General features: G+C 46.1%; 1 protein-coding gene across 1 annotated transcript in view; it reads right to left on the reverse strand.

The window, feature by feature from the left end:
• TSPAN14 (tetraspanin 14) overlaps positions 1 to 20,057 on the reverse strand; it is a 58,361-nt gene that overhangs the window by 14,793 nt on the left and 23,511 nt on the right. Inside the window, exon 2 of the mRNA XM_081573727.1 lies at positions 16,013 to 16,110. Coding sequence (XP_081429853.1) covers positions 16,013 to 16,093 — 81 coding nt within the window. The 5' untranslated portion in view covers positions 16,094 to 16,110. The remainder of the gene's footprint in view (positions 1 to 16,012; positions 16,111 to 20,057) is intronic.

Consider the following 20,057-nt stretch of genomic DNA (forward strand, 5'->3'; position numbering starts at 1 on the left):
AAAGTAATGTCTCTGCTTTTAAATATGCTGTCTAGGTTGGCCATAACCTTCCTTCCAAGGAGTAAGCGTCTTTTAATTTCATGGCTGCAGTCACCATCAGCAGTGATTTTGGAGCCCCCAAAAAATAAAGTCTGACACTGTTTCCACTGTTTCCCCATCTATTTCCCATGAAGTGATGGGACCAGATGCCATGATCTTAGTTTTCTGAATGTTGAGCTTTAAGCCAACTTTTTCACTCTCCTCTTTCACCTTCATCAAGAGGCTCTTTAGTTCTTCATTTTCTGCCATAAGGGTGGTGTCATCTGCATATCTGAGGTTATTGATATTTCTCCCAGCAATCTTGATTCCAGCTTGTGTTTCTTCCAGCCCAGCGTTTCTCATGATGTACTCTGCATGTAAGTTAAATAAGCAGGGTGACAATATACAGCCTTGACATACTCCTTTTCCAATTTGGAACCAGTCTGTTGTTCCATGTCCAGTTCTAACTGTTGCTTCCTGACCTGCATACAGGTTTCTCAAGAGACAGGTCAGATGGTCTGGTATTCCCATCTCTTTCAGAATTTTCCACAGTTTATTGTGATTCCACACAGTCAAAGGCTTTGGCATAGTCAATAAAGCAGAAATAGATGTTTTTCTGGAACTCTCTTGCTTTTTCGATGATCCAGCGGATATTGGCAATTTGATCTCTGGTTCCTCTGCCTTTTCTAAAACCAGCTTGAACATCTGGAAGTTCACGGTTCACGTATTGCTTAAGTCTGGCTTGGAGAATTTTGAGCATTACTTTACTAGCATGTGAGATGAATGCAATTGTGCGGTAGTTTGAGCATTCTTTGGCATTGCCTTTCTTTGGGATTGGAACGAAGACTGACCTCTTCCAGTCCTGTGGCCACTGCTGAGTTTTCCAGATTTGCTGGCATATTGAGTGCAGCACTTTCACAGCATCACCTTTGAGGATTTGAAATAGCTCAACTAGAATTCCATCACCTCCACTAGCTTTGTTCATAGTGATGCTTTCTAAGGCCCACTTGACCCACATTCCAGGATGTCTGGCTCTAGGTGAGTGATCACACCATCGTGATTATCTGGGTTGTGAAGATCTTTTTTGTACAGTTCTTCTGTGTATTCTTGCCACCTCCTCTTAATATCTTCTGCTTCAGTTAGGTCCATACCATTTCTGTCCTTTATCAAGCCCATCTTTGCATGAAATGTTCCTTTGGTATCTCTAATTTTCTTGAAGAGATCTCTAGTCTTTCCTAATCTGTTGTTTTCCTCTATTTCTTTGCACTGATTGCTGAGGAAGGCTTTCTTATCTCTCCTAGCTATTCTTTGGAACTCTGCATTCAGATGGAAATATCTTTCCTTTTCTCCTTTGCTTTTCGCTTCTCTTCTCTTCCAAGCTATCTGTAAGGCCTCCTCAGACAGCCATTTTGCTTTTTTGCATTTCTTTTCCATGGGGATTTTCTTGATCCCTGTCTCCTGTACAATGTCACAAACCTCTGTCCATAGTTCATCAGGCACTGTGTCTATCAGGTCTAGACCCTTAAATCTATTTTTCACTTCCACGGTATACTCATAAGGGATTTGATCTAGGTCATACATGAATGGTCTAGTGGTTTTCCCTACTTTCTTCAATTTAAGTCTGAATTTGGCAATAAGCAGTTCATGATCCGAGCCACAGTCTGCTCCCAGTCTTGTTTTTGCTGACTGTATAGAGCTTCTCCATCTTTGGCTGCAAAGAATATAATCAATCTGATTTCGGTGTTGACCATCTGGTGATGTCCACGTGTAGAGTCTTCTCTTGTGTTGTTGGAATAGGGTGTTTGCTATTACCAGTGCGTTCTCGTGGCAAAACTCTATTAGCCTTTGCCCTGCTTCATTCTGTACTCCAAGGCCAAACTTGCCTGTTACGCCAGGTGTTTCCTGACTTCCTACTTTTGCATTCCAGTCCCCTATAATGAAAAGGACATCTTTTTTGGGTGTTAGTTCTAAAAGTTCTTGTAGGTCTTCATAGAATCGTTCAACTTCAGCTTCTTCGGCATTACTGGTTGGGGCACAGACTTGGATTACCGTGATATTGAATGGTTTGCCTTGAAAACGAACAGAGATCATTCTATCATTTTTGAGATTGCATCCAAGTACTGCATTTCGGACTCTTTTGTTGACCATGATGGCTACTCCATTTCTTCTAAGGGATTCTTGCCCACAGTAGTAGATATAATGGTCATCTGAGTTAAATTCACCCATTCCAGTCCATCTTAGTTCGCTGATTCCTAGAATGTCGACGTTCACTCTTTCCATCTCCTGTTTGACCACTTCCAATTTGCCTTGATTCATGGACCTAACATTCCAGGTTCCTATGCAATATTGCTCTTTACAGCATCGGACTTTGCGTCTGTCACCAGTCACATCCACAGTTGGGTATCATTTTTGCTTTGGCTCCATCCCATCATTCTTTCTGGAGTTATTTCTCCACTGATCTCCATTAGTATATTGGGCACCTACTGACCTGGGGAGTTCATCTTTCAGTGTCCTATATTTTTGCCTTTTCATACTGTTCAATCTTCACACGCCCCCAAAGGGAGCTGTGGTCTCCCAACTTCCCAGCGGCTCCTCCCAACTCTCCCGTTCTCACTAAATGGCACCACTGACCACCTACTCTTAAGACAGAAAACCTAGACCTCAGGCTTGACCGCTCTGTCCTTCCAACTCCACATTCAACCTACCAGGACCTGCTATTACTCCTACCTTCAAAATACATGGAGAACCCTCTCTGCTCCCACTTGTCCATGCCACCACCCCTGCAGGGACCTCCCCACTGTCTCCCCACAGGTCCCGAGCAACTAGAACAATCCTTTAATAATATATATCAGATCACCCTCCTCTTCAAAATGCTCCAATGACTTCCTTTTACACTTAGAATAAAATTCAAACTCCTTGCTGTGGCTCACAAGGGCCTGGGTAGCCAGGCTGTAGCCTGCATCTCCAACATTATCTCCAACTCAGCTCCCCAGCCCCAGTCCCTCCCACCCACCCCCGATCCCGGCCATCTCTGCTGAATCCTACAGACATCCCTCCCCACCACTGTGATTGTTTCTTGAACTCACCTACCTCATCCCTGCCTCAGAACTTTGACTCGATCCCTTAGCCTAGAATGTTCCTCCTCCACATCCCTTCCTGGCTTCCTCCCTCACTCCATTCAGGTCTCTCTAAATTTCACCTCCTCAAACACACCTCCCTTTGCCATCCTATGCAGACTCTCACCCCATGCATCAGTCCTGACCTCTTTCCCTGCTAGATCTTCTTCATGGTACTCATCCTAGATCACATGAGCTGTCTACTGTGTCTCCTCCCCTACTTAAGCCCTCTGAGGGCAAAGATGTTTTCTATTTTGTTTAGGGTTGCCTGACCACTTTCCATGACAGCCCACCTGCCACCAGGTACCACACGGGATGGTGAGGGAGGTCTGCCCTTTGCAGCCCTCTCGCTGAACACAGTCAGCTTGAGATACCAGCTCTGCACTACCACAGCCCAGTTTTCCTTCTCTCAAAACAAAGGGGCTCTAAGAATAAGAGCTCATGTTTTTTTCCATTCAAAGGAAGAACTAAAATTAACTTGCACCAGAAAGACAGGAACTGAGGTGGGGGGTGCTGGCGGGAGGGGGGTCACATGTCAGATCATGGGTTCAATGAACACTGGCCCAAGGCAGGAACTTCAAGGACCAACAGTTGTTTTAGAGACAAGAAGACTGAAGGAGGACCAGACAGGGGAAGTGACCTGTCTGGGAGCTCACACAGCAACCTCTTGAATGAGCCAGGACTCTGGCCAGCTTGGCATGGCTCCCTGTGGAGCCCCTTCCCTGGCCCGCCCCAGGACAGATGGTCTGTGTAGTTGGCCTGTCCTCTTGGCTGCCAACCATCTGGGAGTGCCTTCCAGCCTCAGAGTAACCTCCTTTGTTTCTCATCTATGACCTGATTAAATTCCTTCTCAAAGAATGGAGTCCAGCTCCCGCCAAGCCCAAAGAGGCCAGCCTTGGACCATCAGGTTCGCACACCATAATGGTCACCAGGGCAAGTAGCACCACCCTCTCCTGGGTAACTGGTGCTACGTTAAACACAATACACCTAAAGAGGCCCTCCACACCCCATAACACTGGTACTGTTACCCCCGTTTTTCAAATGGGAAAGTTCAGATGTAGGGTGATTTGGTTATTGCCCAAACTCACACAGCAAGCTGGTGGAGAAGTCAAGAAACAAACCTGTGTGTCTCTGACTGTCCTGACATCACGTTATCTCACTGCACAGGGCAGCCAGGAATAGTGGGCACCAGCATATGCCCTCCACCACAAGGGGCAGTCACAGTGTCCGGTGGCATGGGAGGCTGCAGAAGGGGCTTCTAGGCTGTGCAACAGTAAAGCCAATGGAGGATCACTCTGTGTCCAGTCAGGGCCCCTGTAGGGGTCACTGTGAAGATTCAGGAGTGACATGAGGCAAAGGCTCCCCGTGTAAGAAGGTGAGAGGTTTCCTCCGGGGCATTCTAGGCTGGTCCAGCCCTGCTTTGTTCTGGAAGCCCACATGGAGTCCACTCGCTAAGTGGGCAAGCCTTTACCCAGCAGGTTCCAGACACAATGGAAGTATAGACACCTGGCTAGGCCCTGCCAGACTGGTGGAGGATTCCAACACCAAGCAGGTTGAAAGCAGCCCCTCATCACCCACAATTTAGTGGCCCTGGTCTCTTGCAAGATTTCAGTTCAGTGTGAAAGTGCTCAGGCGATTCCTGCAGGCCCCAGTGCCTTTCCTCCACAAGATCAAGACAAACCACCAGCAGCTGTGAAATGCTGTTGGCTTGCCAGCCCCTGACTCTTGTAGATTCCTTTAGCTGAGGCAGGCTCCCCTGGGCCACCTGAGGGAGCCTCCAAAAAGAACCAGAAGGAAACCCAGGAGGAAGCACTGAAATCCAAAGGAGTCCTGGGCAGCGCTGAACAAAAAGCGTGGGCCAGTTGGTCCTGATTCTGGCTCCACCCCATAAGTTCCTTGGGACAGCACTTGTGTGAGTCCAGAAATTTCTCTGAACCTGTTTTCCTTTGCAAAATGAAGGTGACCCCTCCTGGGTCAAAGGAGGGTCATAAGGATTCAGTAAGCATCCCGAATGATGTGCTTACCCTGGGGCACTGAGCAGAGTCCTGGGCTACCTTCAAGACCCTATCAGCATTTGCTGGATTGAAGATACTATGCCCCACCCTCCAATGACTCACAGCTTTGTCCTGACACAAGGTCAGAATCATCTGTTTTACCGGGCTTCTGGAGACAAGAGTAGAATTTAAGGAAACAGGTGCCTCCTGGAGGCACTTTTCAAGTGAAGTGGGGAAAGGATGATGGAAAGAAAACGGGGCAGGGAGTAGAAAAAGCTAATAGAACTGTTTCAGCTCTGTTCCTAACTCACCTTGTGGCTTTAAGAAAACCATCGCTCTTCGACTTCAGTGGAGACCAATGGTCTCCAAAGACCTCTGCTCCTCCCGCTGTCTAAGCTCCGCCACCATAAATCATGCCAGGTGGAAACCCAATGGTCCTGGCACTCAACTCTCCAGAACTGGAAATCCTGGCCTGGCAAGTCCAGGGAACACCAGAGATGCTTGTGGTCATGTGAAAGGATGCCAGAGATGGCACAGATCCTATACCCAACCTGGCCCTGACAGCCAGTGTGCTGAGGTCAAGATGAGGAGGCCTTGCCCTTCCAGATTGCGTCCACTCTGGAGCATGAAGAGAGCATAAAAGGACTGCTTCTTTCAAAAAAAAAAAAGAAAGAAAAAGCTTAAACCCAGCCATCTCTGGGTAGGAGGTTTGGAAGTTCTGGGGGCTGGAAGGGATGCTGGAGCCCAGCTTCCTCATCTCAGAGGGAAACGGGCCCGGGGCGGGTCAGCGCCTTGCCCTGGGTCACACAGTTATCACACACCAGCCTTTCCTCCTGCCGGAAGGGTGGTTCTGAAAACCAGAAGCATGTGTGCCCTTCCCACAGAGCCTGTGAACCCTTGCAAGGGGCCCCACCAGGATGGGGAAGGACACCCCACAGGGCTCAGGGGCAGCTTCCACAGACACTCTGTGCTCCCAGATAACAGGGTGCCCATGCACACAATGCCCCGCACAGGGATCTGACTCAGTCAGCCTTTGAAAGAAAGGAAGGTGGAGGAAGGTTACAGGCAGCGGCCCCAGGAAATAGCGAGAAGGAACCCCCAAACCCACCTCACCCCCACCCCAGTCCCTGCCATTGTTGGCACAGTTGGATGATTAACAGTGAGTAGAAAACAAGATACTAAGCTGAGGGTCGGCAGTTCCATAAGCCAAATAGTAAGAATTTTCAGCTTTGCCGGGTGGAAGGTCTCTGTTTCAGTTACTCATTTCTACTGTTTTAGCAGGAAAGCAACCACCATAATACCCAAACAAATGGGCAGGGCTTGTTCCAAAAAAAGTCGTATGTGCAAAAACGGGCAGAGAGTCAGGTTTGGCGTGCAAGCCATAGTCAGCCACGTCCTGAACTAAACTATCATACCGAAACCATCTGAACTGAGACAGGATTTCCTTCAGCTCAGCCACGTGAACCCCAGGACATCCTATAATTCGGTACATTTCCATATTACTTTAACAGGTCTTAATAGCCTAAAACTACATGTAACTCAAATAATATGTTCCCACAATGGAATATACCACAACAATGAGAATCAACGATCTACAGCTATGTATCACAGCAAGAATGAATCTCAGACAAAAGATGCAAACTCAAAAGACCTGATATGGATTGAATGTTATGTCACTCCAAAATTCACATCTTGAAGCCACAGCCCCCTTGTGATGGTATTTGGAGACAGGGAGGTTAAGTGCGGTTACATGAGGTCATGAGGGTGGAGCCTCCATGATTAGAGGAAGAGACCAGAGCTTGTGTTTTCTCTCTCTCTCTCTCTGCCATGTGAGAACACAGCAGAAAGGCAGCCACGTGCAAGCCAGGAAGACAGCCCTCACCGGAACCTGACAGTGCTGGCACCCTGATTTCAAACTTCCAGCCTCCAGAAATGGGAGAAAATACATTTCGACTGTTTAGGCAACAAAAACGATGGCATGTGGTAATGGCAGCCCAAGCTGACCAAGACAGGAAGAATACTCAGGCAGAAAAACTGTATCTAGCATCCAAACAAAAGTTACCAGATAAGCAAGAGGTAAAACAAAAACATGACCTATAAAAAGGAAAAAAAAATCAGTAACTGGAAAAAAAGACAGGAATGAGAGAGAAGATGGAATCATCAAAGACTTTAAAACAGATACTGTAAATATGCTCAGAGATTTACAGGAAAATCAGCAAAGAGAGAAATAGAAAATATAAAAAAGATTCAAATGGAACTATTAAAAACAGAAAAACCAACATTAGAAATGGAAAATTCACTAAATGGGTTTAACTACCAGTTAGACACTACAGAAGATGAGTGAACTCAAAGAGAAAGCAATAGGAACCATCTAAATTAAATGTTGGAGGGAGTAGAAAAAAAAAAAAAACTGAGCAGCATCTCAGTGACCTGTGGGACAACAAGGAATTCAAGGGGGGGATGGGGTGTATATTTAAAGAAATAATAATTGAAGTCATCCCAAATTTGATGAAAAATATAAACCCACAAATCCAAAATGCACAATGAACTTCAAACAGAACACAAGAAAACACACTAGCACACATCATGATAAAATTGCTGGAACCCAGTAAAAAAGAGAAACTCCTGCAGTAAGCCAGGAAGGGAAAGAAAAGACACGTTGTATAAACAGTATACATTTACAAGACATTTAACCAAATGACATGAAAACATCTCAAAATGTGTGGAATACAAAAAAACATGGAGCATCATCAAACACAGGCATATCTTGGACATATTTGGGTTCAGTTCCAGACCACCATGAGACAACCAGTCACACTAAATTGTTTGGTTTCCCAGTGCACATAAAGATTATCTTTATACTATACTGTAGTCTAATAACTATGCAATAGCATTATGACTAAGAAAAAATGTACATATCTTAATTTAAAAATACTTTACTGCTAAAACATGCTAACCATCATCTGAGCCTTCAGCAACTCATAACCTTTTTTTAACAACAGTGATTAATCACAGATCCCCATAACAAATACAATGATGAAAAAGTCTGAAATATTCCAAAGATTACCAAAATGTGAGAGACATGAACTGAGCCATTGCTACTGGGAAAAATGGTGCTGATAGACTTGCTCGACTCAGGGTTGCCAGAAAACCTTCAATTTGTTAAAACTGCTGTGTCTGGGAAACACAATAAAATGAGGTACTTATACTATAGGAAAGAAGAAAGATCTAAAATCAATGACCTAATCTTCTACCTCAAGAAGACAGAAAAAGAACAGCATAATCCCAAAACACATAGAAGAGAGAAAATAATAAAAAGCTGAAATCCATGCAACAGGCTGCAGATGGATGGTGGTGATGGATGAAGAGCAACATGAATTGCACTTAATGCCACTGAACTGGGCACTTAAAAATGGTTATAATTCTAAGTTTTGTTACACAGGTTTTACTGCAATTTTTAAATAAAAAATATTTTTTGAACTTTTTAAAGAAATTCATGAAATTTTTAAAAAAAAAAAAGAGAGAGAGAGAGAAACATCCCCTAAATTAAAGGAAGCCAGATCCGAGAGTGAAATTTAATTTATAGTGACAGGAGGCAGATCAATGGTTGCTGGAGGAGGGGTGGGGAGAGAATGACTACAGAAAAGCACAAGGACCGTTTCAGGAGTGATGGAAATCTTTGATATCTTTATTGTGGTGATGGTGATTATACCGAGTATACAGCTGCCAACTCAGTGAACTGAACATCCGAAATAGATATGTGTTATTCTATTTAATTTACACTTCAATAGACGTGATTTTTTTAAAACACATTTCTGGGAGGGGGAAGGTATAAACAAGGTGGGAGTAGGATACTCCCCCATAGATGACAAATCACCCCGTCAGACTAGGCCATGCTGACTATCTGCTAGAAGCAGAGTGACACACACCATCAGTTACTCAGACTTGACACCACCCTGTGAGTGTGTAATAATCACATGTCCCAGGCAATAATCACAGTACACATACTGCCCATCCTTGCAAATTCATCCTGGTGGTCCCAGCTCAGATGCGCCTGAACCAGTGAGATCAGGAGCTAAGGGCCTTCAAAGATCAGCCACTCCCAGTTCAAGAGGAGTCTATAATTAAGCAATCCTTGCCCTCTGTCTTGGCAAGCCAAAATATGGAAAAATACACACACAAACACATACCCGTATGTGCCAAACGATAAGGCGATTTATTTCCTATGATCTGGGTCAGCCCTTCTGGTGAATATGACTATATAAATGTGTCAGGCCAATCAAAACAATGGACACACCTTCTGACCCATTTAATCTCACTCCTGGGAACCTATCCCAGCAAATAATTTCTCGCCTTTCCCCAAAGGCAAGAATCTGTGTTACAAAAGCTAATCACTGCATCCTTATCTAGGATAGTATAAAAATTGGAAACAACCTAAATGTCCGATAAGGGAATTTTGAAAAATATGATCAGGAAGTCTATTTGGCAACCTGGAATGTTCTATCCTAAGTGATGCTAATATGAAAATGCAGACTGCAAGATGACAAGGATACTTTGACCAAGTGAAACTGTGAGTGACTGCAGACAGGAAAATGGAGCCTGTAGAAGGGAACGCAGTAAAGCTGGGATGCCTTGTATAGTTCTCTAGAATATCCAAGCAAATACAAAAGTTCAGTATATAAAACTGGAAGGGGAAAAGGTACTACTTCTCAGCAGTGAAAACGAAATACTCTACAAACATTATTAAAACACTAGGCTTTTCCATTCTGATTGCATTAAACAACCAAGAAATGGAAGCAGAGAAACCATCTGCATGGGGATCAGGCCTTGGGGTCCACTATCACGTGCACAGAGTTCAGCTCAAATAAGGGCAATTTTCTAGTGGTTAGAATGATCCAGAGTCAACACCCCATTGTAGGGTCAGACAAAGAGACCATCCACCCACAGAGATGCCAAAAACAGGAGTGAGGGCAGGGAGCTGCTGTTAGGTCCTTCCACGTTAGACTGGCTTTGCCTCTCTTGGGCAGGGTTAGGATTAGGGACTGTCCTGTTTTGCCTGGGGCAGTCCTGACGCACATCTGTTGTTCCAGCAAAATTCTTAATAACCTCTCTTTCATTCTTAAAAGTTTCCCGACTTAGACCACAAATTACATGCTTACCCTACTCATGGGAGGCATCTGTTACTTTGAAGGAAGGGGCCTCAAGCCATGCTGGTCACAGAACACAAATGTCCATGTTTCTCACCCAGAAACAGGCTGCACATGAGGCTCAGAAGAGAATTCCTGCATTTTACAAGCAAGGAAGCTGTGGCTCAAGTCACTGAGAAGGCCCAGGGCAGGGGGCTCTCTGTGAAACACAGGCTGATCATCTGTGCCTACAAGGGGCCTCAGTTCTACACTTTTAATCCATCTCTGAAATAGATCCAGGCAAGGGCTTCATCAGAACCTTTGCAGATTAAACTCAATGTTTGTGGTGGTAAGCAATCCTGGAGTTGCCGGCATCATCGGAATCATCCTTCATTGAGGATACACTCAGTAAAACCAGGGAAGCCCAAATCCTCTCCGGAATCAGGTGGGGTGAGAATGAACAAAGACAAAGGCTGTATGCCTCTCTCAGCTTCTCTTCCTCTGCGAGTCAAAGTGAGATATTTCAAGAATTTTAATCATAGTGAAGCTTCCCGGGTGGCTCAGTGGTAAAGAATCTGCTTGCCAATGCAGGAGACATGGGTTCAATCTCTGGTCCGGGAGGGTCCCACATGCCACAGAGCAACTAAGCCCGTGTGCCACAAATATTGAGCCTGTGCTCTAGAGCCTGTGAGCAGCAACCACTGAGCCCACATGCCGCAACTACTGAAGCCCTAGAGACTGTGCTCCTCAGCAAGAGAAGCCACCGCAGTGAGGGGTCTGCACACCGCAACTTAGAGTAGCCTCCGCTTGCTGCAACTAAAGAAAAGCCCGTGCATCAATGAAGACCCAGCACAGACAAAAACAAATAAATAAAATAATTTTTTAAAAAGGAAACTTAACCATAGTAAAGTATATATAATATAAAACTAACCATCTTAACCATTTTTAAATAAGACCACTCAGTGGCATTAAGTACATTCACAGTATTGTCAAACCATCACCTCCATCCACAGATATCTTTCCATCTTGTAAAACTGACACTCTGTCCCCGTTCAACAGCAACTTCCCATTTTCCCATCCCCCAGTCCCTAGTTCCCACCATTCTACCTTCTGTCTCTGACTACTCTACGTACCTCATATAAGTGGAATCATAGCGTGTTTGTGCTTTTGTGTCTAGCTCATTTCCCTTGGCATAATGTCCTCAAGGTTCACCCATGTGGTAGTACATGTAAGAATCTCCCTTATTTTTTAAGGCTGAGTAATATTCCATGGATGAGATGGTTGGATGGCATCACCGATTCAATAGACATGAGTTTGAGTAAACTCCAGGAGCTGGCGATGGACAGGGAGGCCTGGTGTGCTGCAGTCCATGGGGTCGCAAAGAGTCAAACACGACTGAGCGACTGAACTGAACTGAACTAAACTGTATATTCCATGGCATGTATACTACATTTTGTTTATCCATTCATCCTTCGGTAGACACCAGGGTGGCTTCTACCTCTTAGCTATTGTGAATAATGCTGCTATAAACAAGGGAGTGCAAATATCTCTTCAAAATCCTGCTTTCAAATCTTCTTGATATATTCCCAGAAGGAGAATGGCTGCATCATATGGTAATTTTTTTCACTTCTGGAGGAACTATCGTACTTTTTTCCACAGCAGCTGCACCATTCTCACCAATGGTGTGTAGGGATTCCAATCACTCTGCATCCTCGCCAACATTTGTTATGTTCTTGTTTTTAATAATACGCATTCTAAGGGGTGAGAAGTGGTATCTCATTGTGGTTTTGATTTGCATTTCCCTATGTCAAAGTGAGATTCTATCCTAGAAACAGGTCTAACCCAACCAAGGAATGATTATAATTTTAAAAAACCAAAAGAAGGGTAAAAAATGTTAGTGTTCTCAAAATGCTGTGTTGGCATCATTTCCCTGACATCCCTGTGATGAAAACCCCATGAAGCCCAGCTCCATGCTCACCCAGTAAAACATGCAATTCAGAACAGACACAAACACTGGGGCATCCGTGTTTCTTGCCTCCAGTAAGTATTAAATGTCCTATGGAAAAATCTTGGGCCCGAAGTTGGAAAGAGACAGCTTAAAGAAGAGTACTACAGGTATTTGCTATAAAGAATGTTACTGTGGGGACCTCCCTGGTGGCCCAGTGGCTAATACTTCGTGCTCCCAGTGCAAAAGGCCCGGGTTCAATCCCTGGTGAGGGAACCAGGTCCCACATGCTGCAATGAAGCTAGAAGACCCCGTGTGCCACAAGTAAGACCCGGCACAGCTGAATAAATAAATCAGCCAGCTAAAAAAAAAAAAGAATGTTACTGTGAAAATAATTGTGGATGGGGCAACCTGCTAAATAAAACTTCTTCTTGTTCCAGCACCTAGAACTGGTCAAAGAATCAACAAGTTGCTTCTTCATATTCAAACCTGCCTACTGAGCCCAAGCCCACCATAAGGCTGTCATCCTGCTCCACTGCTCACTATTAATTAATCAAAATCAAACAAAGACTCTCTGCAAAATGATCCGACAAAATAATCCAAGGTGGAAGAAGATATAAATTAAACAAGATCGGCTGAGTTGGTAACTTTTGAAGCCAGTTGATGGGAGCATGGTGGTGGTGGTGGGATGGGGTTAGGGGATGTTTCATTATATTGTTTTATTTTTATATTTTCTCCACTGAAAAAAGAAAATTCCTCTGAGAAGGCATACCATTTTACACATTTTCAGCAACCTTGTGAAGCAGGCAGCAGGCAGGTGAGAGCAATTCATAAAGAAATTAGCTCAGGTGGGAGTTCAGACTGGCAGCCAGGAGCCCTCACTGGACCATGTACTTCTCGAAGGGCTCTACACCCCAGTTCTCAGACCTCACTCCACATTTCCAGCCCCTGCACAGAAGACAGCAAATCTTTGCATAGAATTCAGCAGGGAGAGGCCAGACAGCCTTCGCCCCTCATTTTCCCAACCAAGCTCTCAGTCCTTGTTTTCCTGACTGTTCCTTTTTGTTCCATCCCATTCTGCCCCAGTGGACACCAACTGAAAAATGATTAGCTCTCAACCATACATATTGCCAATTCTGCAAAACTCTGATAACACGGCAGCCCCCTTCAATAATCAAACCGACCTGCTACAATTCTGGATTCATGAACTCTGCAATTTGAATTTGCTGCTGCCAATGTATTATACTGGGTAGGTTAGTAAAACTCCCCAAGAGCAAAGAATCTGTTCTGAAGAGGCTCTGAAGAAACGGAGATTCCCAGGCCCTCAGCCACCGCGGCCGCAGGAGAGTTTCACTCCAGATGCAAAAATCAGGATGAGAGTCAGAGGTCGAGAGGTAAGGCCAGCAAGTGCTGCTGGCCAGCTGGCTGAGGGGTACAACAGCTGGGGGGACAAGGCCGAAAAGGTCAAACCGCCTGTATAAACCAGGTGGCCCTGAACTCTGCATCTGGCTGGCGGGTGGGGACTCCAGGTGGGGCCAGAAGGCTCTCCTCCAGACAGGTAGCAATGCAGGTCTGGACGTCACACATCTCAGATGTCACACATCTCAGGGAGGGGCAGCCACAGCCCTCCCATTAGGAGCAGTCCACAGGAGGCACCTCAAATGTTCAGCACTGCTCTACTACAGGGGCAATGAGGTGGTTGCTAATGAAAGGTTGTCTGGGACCCGAAAAGTCCTGGGGTAAACAGCCAAGCCACTGAATCCCACCCTATTTCTACAGAACAGAAACCCACCCCCCCATCCCTACCCCCAAAATTTGGGATAAATCATTGGGAGATGATGCTGGAAAAACAAGGGTGAAAGGCTGAGAAGTTCTGGTAAGTCTGCCTTATTGTCAAGTGTTCCAGTCCAAATGCTATGCTATGCTATGCTATGCTATGCTAAGTCGCTTCAGTCGTGTCCGACTCTGTGCGACCCCATAGACGGCAGCTCACCAGGCTCTGCCGTCCCTAGGATTCTCCAGGCAAGAATACTGGAGTGGGTTGCCATTTCTTTCTCCAGTGCATGAAAGGGAAAAGTGAAAGTGAAGTCGCTCAGTCGTGTCCGACTCTTAGCGACCCCATGGACTGTAGCCTATCAGGCTCCTCCGTCCATGGGATTTTCCAGGCAAGAGTACTGGAGTGGGGTGCCATTGCCTTCTCCGCCAGTCCAAATAGGAAATGTCAAAATCCTCAGTAGAGGCAAATGTGGTATCATGACCACTCATCCTGTCCCTCCTTCTCCATCTGGCCACCCCCCCACCAGACACTAGCTGCAGACCCAGACACCAGAAATGGTGCTTATATTAAAGGGAGGTTTTAAAAAGTCTCTGTGTATGGTCATGTTGTCTTGTTCTCCCACACAGAATCAATGTCTGCCTCTCTCTGAACCAATCCCACCAACATGCTCTGATATCTCTCTTAACCCCTTGACCATCTCCAGCTAGTACCCAATTTCTCTGCTTTTCATTAAGGCAAGAGTCCTTGAAAGAACTGTCATGAGTCACTGGTCTCCACTCTCTCATGTCCCACTAGATCCTGGGCCAACTCCAGGTGGGTTTCTACTCCCCAGAAGTTCTGGTCAAGGTCACAACATCCACCTTGTCAAAGCCAATGTCAATATTCTGTTCTCACCCTACTCCTCTCTACATGAAGGGCTTCCTCTTGAGACTTCCATGACACAAAAATCTCCTGGTCTTCCTTTGATCTCAGGCCACTCACTCACAGCCAACTTTGGAGTGGACTCTCCCCCTCAATCCCACCTCTAGCATCCCCACCTCCATATTCAGGCTCCTCCTCAGTCAATACACTCTCCTTCAACAATCTGGTCACCCTTTCCTCCAATGGTGACCAAGGCTTTCATTTCCAGGAAACTGGCAACTCCATGTGTCTGGCTAAGAGATCACTCTAACTCTTCTGCCCTAAATTTCATCTCAAAACTTGGGACCACCACCCATCCCTTCACTCTTCAGAATCTTTCCAAAATCAGATGACACCATCAACTTATAACCTACGAAGCATTATTAAATGGAGCAGAAAGTAATTCCAGCTACTTACTGAGACCCATTGAGTCCTACATGATCTGGCTTCTTTGTGCCCGTGTCCTAACCTGTGTCCCCTATGCCCTGCACTCATTCAGATCCAGCCACATGGCATTCCTTTTGTTTCTTGCACATGCCAGGCTCATTCCTGCCTCAGGACCTTTGCACATGCTGCTCTTCCTACTCAGCACTTTCTTCCCAAGACCCCACATGGCTGTGTATTCATTAGTATTCAGGTCTCTGCCCACAAGCCTTCTCTTCTGAATGTCCTTCCCAAGCACCCTGGCCAAGTGGCTTCTCCTTCCCTGCTCTGAGGCTCTTAAGCTAATACCTCTTCCAGTTGAACACCAGCATTATAAGGGCAGGGCTTTACTACCCTTGTCCACCCTTCCCTCCTAGAAACCAGGACAGGGCCTGGTGCACAGTCCAGTGTGCACAAAGGACCTTACAGTTGATGTCTCACCGGGGCATTCCTGGAGTGTGGTTGGAGGGAAACTGATGCACATCTGGGTCAGAGCCTCAAGCCTGAAGAAGGGCACCTTAATCTGGTCTTTAATCACCTTGGCCTTCCCCATCACAGCACTTTATGGTCTATTTTATAGTTTACTTGTTACTGGCTTCATGAGGGTAGGGCCCTGACTGCCACTTCATGGGGGGCCAGGTAAACCCAAAGTATGTGAAGAAGCATGGTTTACTAATTAAGGACAGAGAACATGGCCCCTCTCAGCCACTCACCCAGAAGACGATGTTGTAGCTGAAAAGGAGGTACTTGTACCAACAGCTGACCTCGGCGTTAGAATATCTATAATAGTGCATCTTCTGAGAAACAGGATCTGTGGAGAGAGGAAGAGTGATGAGATGGCAGGTTCAATTTTTCAAACCATCTCCCCAAAATCTGCTCCCCAAGGAAGGAGCAAAGGCAAGATACAGATTCAGACTCCAGAAGTTCCCAAATTGTCCCCTGTGTTCTTTCAGTAGTCCAGACATAGGTTTACTATCAATGCCAGCTATAGGTTAGACAAAAATCAGCGAAGTCAACTTTCCATAAACAGCCAAAAGAATAAGAGGAAAATTTTTGAAAGAATGGAGAATGGCAATTTCTAAAAAGTGGCTTGTGGACTTCTGCTGGGGACCTTCCCAAACATTTAGGTCATCACCTCTTCACTGGGTATTTTTTCCCCCACTTCACAACAGGGAAACAGGAGCTCAGAAAGGTCATGTGACTTGCCCAAGAGCAAGACAAAACCCACAGGGTTCAGGACCCAAACCAAGGCAACATGGGGGTGGAGACAGTGGTCCCCACAATCCATGTTCTTCCCACCCACCGCTACCTGGGGCTAAGCAACCAAGAGTTGAGGGAACCAAACGAAGAAATGAGGGCGCGACTAGTGAGAGTCGAGTTTGGGAAGAAGAGATGAAAGAGCAAGTCTGGCCATGACCTAACAGTGGCCAGTCAGGAGAAGCCACATTTGTTCATCTCATATTTTCTGAGACAAACTCTCAAACTCAGCCCTCAAGAGGTAAGGAAGGAAGAGCACCCTGGCCTGGGTGGAGAGATCCTGTGAACCCACAGCAGCCAGTCTTCACCCCACTCCCCCTTCCCCTGCCTAACCTCCCACCCTCCAGGACCACTGTTTTGGCCTCCCTGGGCTACAGTGAAGCTTAGATTATAGAACACTGAACTGCACAGTGTGAAGGGTGGGGTCACTCTTCTTTATCTGTGTCCAAAGCCTACAAAGGAGGGTGCCCTCGAAAGGAGTGAACTCCAAGGGCCTGGTCCACCTTCATCACTGTGTTCATGTTTGAGACACGATGGTAACTCAGGTGGACCCTTAACTCCTCCACTATCCGGTGCTGCCCAACAGCGGCTGAATGGTGGGGAAGGTGCCTCAAGCTGACCCTCGGGGTGGGATCCGAGGCTCACTGGAAATGCCCACCCCTAGCCCTGGAACTCACCCTACTTCCCAGGGTGAGGAGAGGAACAAGGGGTAACCCAGGGCCTAGGGCAAAAACAAACTAGGCTACCCTGGCGGTGGGGAAACAACTCACCCACAGCTGCCAGTAAGAGACCAGCTTCTGCGCCTTGCCACGGAGCAGCCACCACAGAATCCCTTCCTGCTGAGGCAGCCTTGGCGGCCTGGCCCCTGGTCTGTAATGTTCTGAGAAAGTGCTGCCAGACAGGCACATGAAACCACATCCCTCTGGAAATGGGTACTCTGACTGCTCCAGCATCCTTCCCACAGAGCAGAACCAACCAACAGGCAGAGACTGGACACCACTGCCGACTGGCCCCCTCCCTCCCCGAGGGACGGGAGAATGGTCAAGGCTCAGTGGGGAGGACGCAACCTGCCTGGCCTGAAACCAGCCAGGGAGGGGGCAATGACCCAGCAGTCCCTCCCCACCTCCCCGTCCCCCCAGCGGAGCAGCATTTCTACAACACTCCCCTCCCAGAATGCACGTGAACACAGCTCCCGGCACAGCCTGGGCCACACAGGATGGCTGCAAGGCGGTGAACAGGAACTCCTGGGCAGAGTCCTTCCTTCGGCCACATGACCTGACCCTGAGCAAGCATCTGCCTCTCAGGGCCTCAGCTAAGATGGGGCTGATCCCTAAGAGACTGGGGAGGGCTGCTCAGGCACAATACCCCGAAGTTCAGGAATCCTAAAGGGTGCTCCTTGGAGTCATTTAACCTAACTGTAGTACAGAACTCTCCTCAAGGCTCTGAAGCAGTAAACAAAGCCAGGCTCCCTTCCTTCTCCTGGATCTTGGCTCCACAAAGACACCAGCTAATTAGCACTGGCCTGTATGCTTTCCATAGCATGGCAGACCTCATCCCTGCCCCCAGCCCAGGGCCTCTGAAAAATGATGACCCTGAGGTGACACAGGGACTCTCCACGTGCAGATCCCTGATCTCCTTCTGCTCTGGCCAGGTACATGGGGAGAACGTGGAATGGCTACAGGGAGCTCCTTGACAGGCAGGCTGCAGGGAGCCAGTGCTCTGGAATGTGGGTTCTCTGCAGGGGGCTGGTTTTCTCACCACCTGTTCCCCTCTCTTCCACTGGGCTCCCAGGGTCTCACCCCACAAAGACTCAACCAGGAAATAACTCTGCCTTTATAAATGTCAGGGTTCAAACCCACACATAGAGAATCTCAACAACCGTGATATAAACCCCAAGCCTTCACTCCATGGTAACAACTCAGGTCCATGCTAGGGAATGATCAGAAAGAAACACCCTAATCATCCATGAGATGATGTATCACACTCAGATATGTCCCCTTACATGCATGCCACTCACCCCCAAAACACTTGCTTGAACACTGAACCATTTTTGTTGGACCAAAATAACCTTATGAGGTCTTGGGGTAGGGTGTTTTAATGACACTTATTTCCCCATTCCAACCCACAGAAGAGGAAACTGTTGCAGGGAAACAGTGCAGTTTAGTCTTTCTTCACCCACTTGTTTATTCTCTCCAAGGGGAGAGAAGGCACTCAACTGACCAGGAGGTGTGGGAGGGGTCCCACACCACACTTCATCAAAAGAGCAGCAAGGAAAAGCTGCTTCTTGCTCTTTACCCGCCAGCTCTGTCTTGGGACCAAGCAGGTCCTGAGCTTCAACCAGAAGATCCAGGTCCCCACATAGGCAAGTTCTGAATTTAAATGGAAGGAGGTAACAGTGAGATTTGTTTGGAGCCCAGCCTAAGCCACATCCTCCAACACAGAGCCTTGGGTTTGGGGCAGAATGAAGGCAATGAGCATCTGAGGTCTGGCTTGGCAGCTTCAGAACTTCAAGGAAGGAGAAAAGACTGATGAGTGCTCCCCCACTAGCCTGAGGTGTTACCCACATTTCAAAGAACCCCAGAAGGTGACGAGGATGGTGGTGCTGAAATTAGAACCAGATCCGACCCAGAAGTCAGCCAAAATGACTCCAGAGTGACTATGGTCCCTCACTTCTCACCATATTTGCTAACCCGAGCACAGTCACATCAGAGGAAGGCAAAACTCAGCTCTCTACCAGCTAACGAATTCAATCGACACCAAAAGCATTTACCCTAAAATACATACACAGACTAAAAATTCTGCTTCTTAACAGAAGATAAATAAATTTTCACAGCTACTAATGACCACCACAACTGAAAACTCTCCAAAAACTATGTTGTGTTTTCTTCAGAGAAAACAATTATTTAATTCCAAGTCCTCAAACTGTCTCAACTCCAAAAGTCATTATAATAGAATAAAGCGTTTATGTGGCAAGTAGGAGGCATTGTGTTTGTCCAAACATCAGCTTCTTAAAACAAAGGGGAAAGTCAGAATTATTTAAGTGTTAAGATAGCTGGTTAGCAATCTGAGAGGAATTGAATAATACACTAAAGTCAATCTAAATAGTAAACACACACACACACGCAAAAACAGGGTATCCTTCACATTTAAGCTAATTGAAGTACAAAATTGTCAATATAAAACAGATATGCTTTTAAATTCCCATATAACAATTAAAAGTAACATTAAAATTAAACAGGAAACAAATGATAAATTATCTGCAGCTGTAGTGATTATGACAAAGGGTAAATACTATCTCCAACACATAGAAATTCATTCTTAACAAAAGACTCTGATTTTAGACCAACGGACAAAGGATATGGGCATTATACTAAAACTGAAGAACAAAACAATTCCTAGATGGAAAACTATTCAAAGTCACTGGAAATGAAATTAAAGACAACTCACAGATAGTGTTTTACACTTTTTATTTTAACAAAATCACCACCACTATTGCTGGCA

Source organism: Giraffa tippelskirchi, chromosome 2 (genome assembly GCF_054371585.1).
Source record: "Giraffa tippelskirchi isolate mGirTip1 chromosome 2, T2T-mGirTip1v1.2.pri, whole genome shotgun sequence".
NCBI classification, from domain to species: Eukaryota; Metazoa; Chordata; class Mammalia; order Artiodactyla; family Giraffidae; genus Giraffa; species Giraffa tippelskirchi.